The 11774-nt window shown below is 35.7% G+C and overlaps 2 protein-coding genes across 6 annotated transcripts; both read left to right on the forward strand.

The window, feature by feature from the left end:
* The first annotated feature begins 356 nt into the window (after positions 1–356).
* Positions 357–8393, forward strand: LOC147512896 (O-fucosyltransferase 29-like). Of its 5 annotated transcripts, none has more exons than XM_086595903.1 (9): positions 357–980; positions 1823–1910; positions 2089–2169; positions 3296–3384; positions 3481–3670; positions 4432–4613; positions 5621–5723; positions 5971–6299; positions 7530–8393. In XM_086595903.1, the coding sequence occupies exons 2-9, from the start codon at positions 1833–1835 to the stop codon at positions 7891–7893; spliced, it is 1416 nt and encodes a 471-aa protein (XP_086452029.1). In that variant the 5' UTR covers positions 357–980; positions 1823–1832; the 3' UTR covers positions 7894–8393. The 5 variants fall into 5 exon arrangements, with proteins under 5 accessions (XP_086452029.1, XP_086452027.1, XP_086452028.1 ...); XM_086595901.1 differs by having other exon boundaries at positions 571–980; positions 2105–2169; XM_086595904.1 differs by lacking the exon at positions 357–980 and adding an exon at positions 1256–1601.
* Positions 8394–8399: 6 nt separating this feature from the next.
* LOC147512897 (uncharacterized) lies at positions 8400–11418 on the forward strand. The gene is made up of 5 exons (XM_086595907.1): positions 8400–9060; positions 9149–9340; positions 9547–9666; positions 10773–10844; positions 11055–11418. Exons 1-5 carry the CDS (start codon positions 8644–8646, stop codon positions 11280–11282), a joined length of 1029 nt encoding a protein of 342 aa, XP_086452033.1. The 5' UTR covers positions 8400–8643; the 3' UTR covers positions 11283–11418.
* The last annotated feature ends 356 nt before the right edge of the window (positions 11419–11774 follow it).

Consider the following 11774-nt stretch of genomic DNA (forward strand, 5'->3'; position numbering starts at 1 on the left):
TTTTTGACTTTGTGCAATTGTGCATTCAGATTTTTAATTTATTACTTTCCTTTACTTATATACTGTAATTAATACACACACTCAAAATCATCCAGAACAGGGTGCGTATGTTTGTTTCCCACATTCTCTCAACAATTTTATAACTGATCCAAACTCACAAAAAGTAAACACACTCCCCAACTTGTTGTATACAAAATTGTTACGATCCAGATTTCCAGATCTTAATTCAAATAATTTACTTAAGTCAATCAACCTCCATAAATTCTCTAATTGTGGAAAACAAAATTCAAAAAGTTGAACTTTTTAATCACTAAACGAACACGTACATCTAACATGCACAGTTGCACGCACAAACCATAATACATCTGAATACCTGATATATTTGCAACGGCACAATACCCACTTTTAGATTTTCCGGAATAACGGAATCCCAAAAACGCCGCCGATACGTTAGTCAACTTCTCATTTCACTTCACTGCTCTTATATACCGATATATATTTATACACTCACTTCCACACCTCATTCATTCTCTATTCATTAATTATAACCGATACGTTATAAATAACATTTCCGATATTTCTCAGGAACAAACAAAACTCCTCTTCAAAAAACAGGATTCTCCTCATTTCCTCTCAACGTCTCTCTCAGTGACATTTCCTCAAATACAAAACACCAATTTTTAACACCATTTTTGTAAAAATAAGATCTGTAATTTATGTATGATGTGATTTTGAGCTCAATGGTGGTGGGGAAATCAAGTAATGTTGAGGGTAGTGGGTTTAAGTATGTGTCTATATTACATACACAACAGAAACATATGTGTTTGAGGTTTCAGAGGAAGCAATTGTTTTCACTTTCGTTTATTTGTGGGTTAATGTTATTTGCATTGGGTTTGATTTCACTTTTTACTGGACATATTGCTTCTCATCTTGAGTATTACTCCTTTCAGTTCATGAAAGGAGCTTTGTCTACAAAATTGGTAAGCCATTTTAATTACTAGTGTTAAAAATGTCTTCTTTTTTATGTGTTTTTGATGATTTGGTTTGTTGTAAGTGGTGATCATGCATTATGGTTTTGAGAAAAATAAAAATAAAAAATGGAAATGTTGCTTTGTAATTTTGACTGTGTGGGGTTTTAATTGTTGTTATAGATCATGTTTAGTGTTTTCTTGATTAAGACATTATTTAAGTCAACATTACATTAAAAAGGACTGTTTAACTGAATATCTTACTAATTTTTCAACACTTTCGTTTCATAAAAAATTGACTGCATTTGAAATCAATTTGATGGGAAACTGGTTTGGAAGTTTTTTTTTTCTTCTTCTTCTGGAGGGAGGGGGGAAGGCATTTTCTGCTTGACTGTGCAGTTTAATGTCTTTATGCTCTTTCACAGTACAATTGACCTTCATTCTGTAATGATTCCTGAAAAGTAGGTAGAGTCAGGGTTTGATCTGTTCTCCACGACCGAGATATAAGGCAGAAGGATTTTACGCTCACATACATGTTTTAACAGAAATTAATTGATTTGGGAATTAAATCTATTTTTTCTGTTCTTCTCCGTTTTGATCTAAACTAGGTTTCTTTGCTTTCTCTGATACTAAGTAAGTAATTCCACAAACTAGTCAATCGCATAATTATCTTCTTTCATTCCCGGAGTAATTGATTTATGGCTTGCCCTATATACTTTTTTCTTTTTGTGTGTCTGTGTGTATGTTATCTACTTTACTATGTTTGTGTTTATTGATATGTATTAGTATATAGAAACTTATGTACAGTTAAAATAGAAAATTTGACAGTGTTTATTTTTTCCATGTCGTTGCAGGATAACCGTCATGCTCCAATTAATATATGGAAATCTAAAGCTGCAAAGGTCTACTATGGATGCAGTGATAGAGATCCTCATATGCCTCGTAAGTTGTTTCTATAGGGATTTTTGTTCTCCTTGTTTAGTTTGTAATTTTCAGCTCTTGCATAGGTTAATTAAGGCAAACCCATTCGGTTTCATGTTTTCTGAGAAATGACATCTCTTTAGATTTTTCATTTTCACACTACTAACCAGTCTCTTATTAATTTTCTCATGAAACCTAGATGCTGTATGCGTCAGCTGCTTCATCCAATGGGTACTTGCTTATTGCAACAAGTGGAGGACTAAACCAACAAAGAACTGGGGTAAGTAAAAAAATTCCTCATTTTAGAGTATTCTTTGCATTTCCGTTTTAAGTAACCAGTTTATCTTCATTGAACAGTTAAGGAATGTTTTGCCATTCATTATGAAGGTAGATAGTTATTTTTTGAACCTTATTGAGGTTGTAAAGCCCTAAGCCAAGTAATGTGCCTCTTTATTTTTTTTAACACGTGACACATATTTTGGTTGTAAAGTCATTTGGCAAAAAGATTAAAATAGAAAACTTGTATGGTTAGGAGATCCCTAAATAACATCTCAATTGCACAAAATGACAAAAATACGTGCTTTACGACTAATTTGTGTGTTGCTGTTGTAGAGTGTAGACTGTAGAGGTTGTTAGCAATTTATCTGATTATTCTGGTTGGTGATTTAAATGCACGATAAACAGTTATAATGATTTTGTAAAAAGAGTGAGTGTCATCTAAATCATTGCATCACATGAGTTGGAGCCTGTCCAATGTTTAATAAAAGAGCTGTTTGGATTGGAGGCTGCACACAGAGTGTCAGCTATACAAACAGAGTTTGTTTGTGAATTTGGCAGTAATTCTAGATTTTATCTAATATATTATAGATTTCATGAACCAATCCTATTGAGGGAGGTCGGGCCTTTGGTGATAATTCCTCTCATTGTATATTTGTATGTACACAAGGTCTTATCAGGTCAAGGTCGTATGTCGCAAGTGAAACTGCCCATTCCTTTTATTTCCCCATCCTTCTGTTCTACATATATCCTAATAGTGGAGAATCCTTTTGGTATACCTCTATTTTGGATAGAGGTTCCTGAAGTGTTTCTCAATGGGTTGCTGTTGTACTTATAATCTCATGCTTATGTTAGACAAAAGATATAGGTGAATCTAGCATATTCAATTATAGTGTTAGTTTGAAGCCAATCCAATATAAAGTTGAATGGTAATAAAATTGTATTTGTTAAAAGAATTATTATATATGTGTTACTTACGTTTCATGGAGTTCTTTAGTTACAACTGTTAGTGAAAGCCACTCTTCATAATTACTGTGCCATGACAAGGGAACTGATAGCTTAAGACTCAGTTCTCTACTATGTCTTTTTTTGTTCCTTTAACTGACTGTCCCTTTCCTTTCCACACTTAGATAACTGATGCTGTTGTTGTTGCTCGGGTCCTGAATGCCACATTAGTTGTACCTGAGCTGGATCACAATTCCTTCTGGAAAGATGATAGGTAGGTTGAGTTACTATTGATTGACTTCACTGACGGGTTGCATTTGTATGTTGACCTTTCACGAGTTTATCTGACATCATGATGTTTCACATGCAGCGACTTTGTTGACATTTTTGACGTTGAGTGGTTCATTGCTTCCCTTGCAAAGGATGTCACCATTGTTAGAAGAATCCCTGATAAAGTAATGAGGTCAATGGACAAACCTCCATACACCATGCGTGTACCGAGAAAATCCACTCCTGAATATTATTTGGATCAAGTGCTGCCAATACTCTTGAGGAGGCGTGTAAGAACCATTCTAAATTAGTCTTGGATTTATTTTAATTCCTGCTTCCATTTATCATAAACTTATAAGCTATCATCACTATTCTCTCTCTCTCTCCTCTTATTGGTTTTTCGAAACTTTTAGTAAAGTCTCATTAAAATCCCAATCTTTTGTTTTTTTTGTTTGTTGAAATATAATTTGACGGGAAATTGATGAACTATCCTCCTTCCAATCTTGTTTCAACATTATTTCCAATTTTCTTTTGTTAACTAAAATTACTAAAAGTAACATTTTCAAAGTAATAAAGTTTTTTATTTATCTTTTGTTCAAAAAATTTAGGGAAGGTGTCCAGTTCCTTGGGAGGTTGAGCCCAACGTCTTGGGTTCAGTTTCACTTTCAGTGGGGAAAAGGGGTTTTAACGGCTTAGCGAATAAAGTTCTAACTTATAAAAGAATTTCAAGAAAATTCTGTATTTCGATGAAGGTCTTACTTTCTTAAATAATTGACATCTGTAAATACCTAAATGTACTGCATCCATGTTTGAGCAGTGTTAGACTGAGTTACTGGACAATGCCTTTTACTTTGTAATTTTTCCTCAGAATCTAATTGAAAGTTGTTTTTAAGATGCATAACAGCTCTGGGGAAATAAGTCAAATAACACATGGAAATTTTGTCCATTTGGTGGCTCTAGATTTCGCATACCAATCACCTTTATCAGTTATATAACGTTTCTATTTTCTGTAATAAGTTGACAAGTCCATATGTACTTGATCGTCATGCAGGCTGTGCAGTTGACGAAGTTTGACTACAGACTTGCTAATAACCTTGACGAACAACTACAAAAGCTGCGTTGCCGTGTTAATTATCATGGCTTAAGATTCACGAAACCTATACGAAAACTCGGTCAAGAGTTGGTGATGAGAATGAGGAGCATGACCAATCGTTTTATTGCAGTTCACTTAAGGTATATACTTCTCATTTCTTGTGTAATAATAAATCGTGTGAATCTCTAATGTATACCTTTGGGGTTTGTTTGGAAATAGGCATGGAACGCTAAAGCTTTTGCAGAATCTAGATTCTTGTGATACCAAATATTTGTTCTGGTAAACTGTAAACAACATAAATAGGAATTTTTGTACAGAACATCTGTGTAGGATAGCATATATTGTTCAGTGAGAAAGAGATCTAGTACAATGAACATAATGGGTAATTAAGGATCTGATTGTGGGTGGCAAATGTTCTAATTGGAGATGTTGGTAGAAGGCTTAGAGAACTTATTGTGCTTAAGAGATCGGCAGAACTTAAACGCTGTCAGCCAGAGCATGAGCTTTGGTAGAGCTCCTGTCATTGTTATGCTATTATATGATAGGGGGACCCTTCTTTTATTCGTGTTAGCCATTATTGATAACAGTAAAAAAAAAAGAGCTAAACTTCTGTATCCTTTGGAGTTGTTTTCATGGAATGGAATTTCTAGGGCAGTAGTAAGAAGTTCATCAGAATAGGACCTTAAGAGATTTCTTCTTTTTATGAAACATTTGGCTGGGTTTCCAGAATGAGTTTTGCACATGTTGGATTTTAATTGGAATGAGTGTAGATACTATAAGTTGAATAAGAACTGGCACTATTCTTATGCTCAGTTTTTATCAGTTCGAACTTGCATTATTGCCACAGTCAAAACCTTTTGATTTGGCAGAACAAACAAAAAAGTTGCCTAAAATCAATAGAAGGATGGCATTATTAGTTGGAGGATGACATATAGTCCTGGCAAACAGACCCTAAGCGACAAGCCGGCCATTGATTTGAAAACCAATAATCTTAATGAGATTTACTATTTTCTGCATAGAAATATTGGCAATTTGAGGTTAAATATTTGATTTATTTATCCCGTAGTTGATTTTTGAAACGTGTCTAGTGCTAGAAAAAACAGTTATCTTTGGCATATATAAAGATTTCTATTTGTATTACTGGCAGATTTGAGCCTGATATGCTGGCATTTTCTGGATGTTACTATGGGGGAGGAGACAGAGAAAGAAACGAGCTGGCAGAGATCAGGAAGCGGTGGGCGACACTACCTGTGAGATTGACATGCTTTGTTGTTTTTCTGCATAATGTTTCTTCATCTCTGGTGGATTAGTAATTATTTTGATGGATATAGGAATTCAAATTCCCTTATGGATTTTATTTTACAGTGTAGAAGCACTTAAATAGACTGTAATACTACGAATCTGCGGAGCAAGTATAGCAACTTACAACGATGAATTTATTGTTTACTTACTTATTTAATTGGATTCATTTTATTTTATTTTATTTTGATTTTACAGGATTTGAGTCCTGAGGGGGAAAGAAAACGTGGAAAGTGCCCACTCACTCCTGAAGAAGTGGGTTTGATGTTAAGGGCGCTTGGTTTCAGAAAAGATTCTTACCTCTATGTTGCGTCTGGGGAAATTTATGGTGGAGAAAAGACTCTGCAGCCCCTCAGAGACCTATTCCCAAACTTCTACACCAAAGAGATGCTTACAAACAAAGAGTTGAAACCATTTCTCCCATTCTCATCTCAACTTGCTGCCATTGACTACATTGTCAGTGACGAAAGTGATGTATTTGTCGCCAATAACAATGGCAATATGGCCAAGATTCTTGCAGGTCGAAGGTAAGGATTAAGAGCTCATTCTTGTTTTCATTGTCTCTCTACTTTTATGCAGTTGTAACTTCTTTGTCATAAAACTCACACTACTATACGTGATATTAAATCTAGGCACTTTCTCTTAGACTCCTCATTTTGATAAGTTCGCAAAATTAGTCTTGTAACCTACATGCATAATAATGACTCCAAGTGCACTTGGAATTCTTAGCAGGAAGTTATATCTATTGGTAATCGAAATAAGTAAAATTAACTTTCTTTTGAAACCTTAACTATTGGCCAAATTTATGATAACACACTTCACAATTTGCATAGGTTTAGTTGTTGGGGTAGGCTGCAACTTAATGATTAACATACTGCTCGGAACTTGGGGAAATAATTTGATTGGGAGAGAGCACTTTGTCAAACAAATTTGCTATCCTGCTTCCTTGAAGCATAAAAGTATCAACTATCAAGCAACCACTTGATGTTTGACTTTGTCACTTTGTGATATACTTTGCACTAGATGATGGTTTTGTGAAAATGTTTGTAAATTTGCCATCACAAGTTGCTTTACACGTCTCTCTACAAGATAAGGTTTTTGTTTTATCTAATTTCCTGGGCAAGAAAGGGAGAATTTGTGTCTGGAAAGGTAATGATTTGGAAGTTTCGTGTAATGTTACCTCCAAGAAAAAGTATAAAATGCACTCTGATGACTACTGCAACTTATGTGTTTTGCATAATTAGTTTATCAGTTTGTACTGATAGACTGATAGCTGCAACCTGAGTAGCGTTGATAGGATTAAATTGTTAGATTTTAGCCTGAGGCCTGAGCTGAATATGTTACTTGGTTGATAGTGGAATCAGTTTTCTTTTTTAGTATAAATCTTGAAGAAGAAATCAACACACCTAATAAGTTTCTCTATCTTCTTACTGTTCTTAGAGGACTAAAAGATCTAGGCGTCTTACTTTGCATATAAAAGTTTACTTGATATCGTTTGGGTGCCGTACTATCAGTATTTGTTGAGTATGAGGATTCCTGTTTCATGAAAGGAGGAAGCTGACGAAATAATTGTTTTTTTTGCCCCTTAATAATTTCTTGGCAGTATTGGACTCCTTCACTCCTTGAATTTTATTTTATTTTGTGTATGTAAATATTTATTTATCTATTAAGAGCGAAAAGTTGTGTATCCTGTTGCATTTAAGTCATCCTGCATATTTGTTTGCTTGGTTTTTCTTAATTAATTGATATGGATGAAGGAGGTACATGGGGCACAAGAGAACCATCAGACCCAATGCAAAGAAACTCAACTCACTATTCATGGCAAGAAAATACATGGACTGGGATACATTTTCCAGGAAGGTGCGGTCATGTCAACGAGGATTTATGGGTGAACCTGAAGAAATGAGACCTGGGAGAGGTGAATTCCATGAATTCCCATCTTCTTGCATCTGCCATAGAGACTACTATAATGACAACAGATATAATGTGGAGTTTCATTCCAGACGACAGTATGAGTTGGACTTGAATGAGGAATCAAAATCAGGAAACAGTACACAGAATGGAGGAGTGAACAGGGTGCAAAGAGTAAGTACTGTTAAAATGGGGATGCGCAAGTGGTAATCTTTGATCAGAAATAGTGAGAAACAACATTTTCTGTCTAACTTAGACTTCTTGATGGGTTGGCATCCGCAAGGACGGGAAGGATTGGTTTCTACACATTATTCACCGATAATTCAACATTTTCGTTCTGTCCTGCACAACTGAGTACATTGTGGACAAAAGTTGGACAAAAATCTCCACTCATCTGATCGCATCATGTTGAAGGGGTCGCTTCTTCGCGGGGAAAAAAAATGGAAACCAAGGAAAGTGATTGTCCTGATGAACTGTTATGGTTAATCCACTGACAACGTTTGCGTGAATTGACGCAGTGTACAGAAGAAATGAGTCAGATCGAGCTTCACCAAATTTGTAGATACAAGCTGTTTAGATTGGTTTTAATTATTGTAAGTTTGCTCTGATGTTAGCTCTGTTACGGAGTTGTAGGGACACAGGTAGCCTCAAGGTTGGCTACTGCTAATTGTGGGACGTTTTAATTTATATATAAGAACGTTTTAAAATTATTTTACTGGCATTAACAAATCTTGTAAAATTTATTCAAATATAAATCATTTCCATAGAAACGAAAATGAGATATTAGGGCCCATCCCGAACTGAGTCATCTAGGGTTTAGAGTTTAGACGTTTGGTATTACCCAAAAAGAAAATTGGGACATATGTTCGCAGTGAAAAGCAGTAGTCGTTTCATTCACCACAAACTAATATTCTCTTTCTTCCGAACAACAACAACAACAACCAATCTCCCCGCTTCCTTATGGCAACAACCAATCTTCCTGCTGCTGGTTTCTCTACTAGTACTGAAACAAAAAAGAGAGTGGGCACACACAATGGCAGCTTTCATTGCGACGAAGCCCTTGGTTGCTTCATGATTCGTCTCACCCACAAGTTTCTTGGTGCTGATATCGTCCGTACCAGGGACCCCAAGGTGCTGGAGACACTTGATGCTGTGCTTGATGTTGGTGGCGTTTATGACCCGACAACAGACCGTTATGATCATCACCAGAAGGGCTTTGACCAAGTTTTTGGTCATGGGTTCACTACTAAACTTAGTAGTGCTGGGCTTGTTTACAAGCATTATGGAATGGAGATAATTGCAAAGGAACTTCAGCTTGACCAAGGACACCCCAATGTTCTTCGTCTTTTTCTAGCTGTTTATAAAAGCTTTATGGAGGTATCTACCTATACTATACTTTTTATCTTAATCTATATATAATGGAATTTTAAGGATTTGGAGTGTAATGGTATTTCGCTTGGAACAGGCTATTGATGCTATTGACAATGGAGTTAATCAGTATGACACTGATCTTCCACCGAGATATGTTAACAATACAAACTTATCTTCGAGAGTTGGGAAATTGAATTTGGACTGGATGGAACCAGATCAATCATCTGATAAGGAAAATGAGGCCTTTCAGCGTGCAATGGCTCTTGCAGGCGGTGAATTTTTAGAGGTTAGTAATTTTAAAGGACAAGGTGTATGATAGATAATATTATCTTACATGTGCTTATCCTATTCACATTTGTATCCTTAATATGTGTTTGAGTGGTAGTGAAGTTACTTAGGATGTATGTCATATTGATGAATGTAGGCTTTAGAAATGTGCTTTGTGCATCATTTGATATATATTGGTTTTAACAAAAAATAAATTGTTCCCAGAGCGTTCGGTTTTATGCAAGATCGTGGTTGCCAGCTAGGTCAATTGTTATGGAGTGTCTCGCAGCAAGAGGAGATGTTGATGCCAGTGGAGAAATCATGACACTGAACAAATTTTGCCCTGTAAGTGGAGATATTATGCTTCTGCTCTTTGTTATGTCTGTTCTTGAAGTTATACAGTTGATGTTTTGGTTTTGGGAAGATGATTTTGCTTGTAATGCAGTTCCAAATTTGAAGCTCTCAAAAGTGTTTGTCTCAGATATTTACTTTAGTGATGTTATCTGGACGTTTGTTTCTTCTTATAAACTTTGCTGTTTGGAAGAACCATCTATTCTGTCACATTGAATTATTAATTAAATTCCTTGTCCTGCTGATTGAAAAAATTAGTCCGAGTCATTTCTGAGGATAAACATGATCATGTAATTTTTGTTGCTTTTTCATAATAAAAAAGGCCTACTAGTGAAAGTTGGCACCACTGTAATCTGTCTTCAAGGCGCCTAATCCTCTAATTTGGGTATGGTGTGTCTGAATCTGACGAGCGGGCGGGTTACTTGTTGCCTAGTGGGAAGGAGGTTTAGTGTGCATTTGTTGGTGTCTGACACATGTACCTACCCAATAAAAGTAATATACAAATCGTATATACTGAGGTCTACTTACGCCAAAATTGGGGGTAGTACTGCCTGACATGAGAAATCATGTAAAATGGAGTTCCTTATTCTCTATGTTACATGGACAGACCATATTTTAAAAGCAAACCATGTCGAGTACGTATCCACGTGTCCATATCTAACACATATCAGACACATGTTGTATGTGATATACCTCAATTTATAATATTTCACCGTGTCAGACACTTCATATCCGTGTCGGATACGACACACCTATCCGTGTCAATGTAACTTAAATATTATGTTTCTTGTCCCTTGGAACAAAGTGTTCCTTGGTGATATAGGAGTACCGAGCACCTATGGACTATGGCTGTGTTCACACTAAAATGCTCTATCCATTCTACATAAGTGGGTATGAATGAGTTTTCGAACAATATGTATTGGTTGCAATTCAATCGTTTTTTATATGGGTGCTGCTCTATGTTTAGATTAAGATGTATCATCTATTTAATCCTTGGTTATATGTCTTTTCCATGTCATATGAAGCACTGGTTACAAAATATAGTTTATCAGTTTATCCGAACAGGAGGAGAATCTTACTGTGTTTAATCTGATCTACAGTGGAAGCTTCACCTGTTTGAGTTGGAGGAGGAGATGAAGATAGACCCTTCCATCAAATATGTTCTTTATGAGGTAAGAGTATCTGTTTTTGAACTCGCTTAAATGCTCTTGATATTGGGGAAACAGCATTCTCAATTAACCAAATTGCATTGTTTTCTGGAAAGTATCATTTTGGTATAAACTTTGATATGGTAAGCAGATATAGTGTCGCAGTGTTACCTCTTAAGAATAGAGTTGTAAATCTTCTCTTCAAGGAGCTAATTTTATTGTGCTAATCTGTAGGATGATAGAAGCAAAAATTGGAGAGTTCAGGCAGTTGCAGTATCTCCTGATAAATTTGAAAGCCGGAAGCCCCTTCCTGCTCAGTGGAGAGGTTTAAGAGATGAAGAACTCTCCAAGGAGAGTGGTATTGCTGGTTGTGTGTTTGTTCATATGAGCGGTTTTATTGGTGGTAACGCTACTTATGAGGGCGCCTTGGCAATGGCTAGAGCTGGCTTGCAGCTTAAATAGCAGTTATTATAGGATGTCACTTATTAGTCAGTAATGAGGATGAGCAATGTAACCGAATGAGAAAGACAAACTTAAACTTACAGGTCTGCACATTTTCCTCAGGAAGCAACTACAAATGCATGCCATTAATTTTCTATGCAAGAGTGCCTGACATGAAGTAAAATTGTAAAGCTTTACTGACACTAAAATGCCGCCTGAACAAAACATTTCTTTCACTTAAACTTATTTTCCAAAAACCATTGTCCTTCAACCAAAAGAAATGTAGATAAAAATCATAAAGTACTAGATAAAAGTCTGCCAAAACCTCGGGGTGCGTTAAAATGCTAGATGAAATTAATTAAGAAATGTAGAACTCTTCATTTGATACCTTTATAACAAGAAACAATACTCACACATCCTCCACAAAGCATATCAAGAAGAAAGTTTTACCAAAAAAAAAATATCAAGAAGAAAGTCAAGACAAGAAAACAGCACTCTTTACTGAGGGTTTAC

Source organism: Coptis chinensis, chromosome 3, assembly GCF_015680905.1.
Source record: "Coptis chinensis isolate HL-2020 chromosome 3, ASM1568090v1, whole genome shotgun sequence".
Classification (NCBI taxonomy): domain Eukaryota; kingdom Viridiplantae; phylum Streptophyta; class Magnoliopsida; order Ranunculales; family Ranunculaceae; genus Coptis; species Coptis chinensis.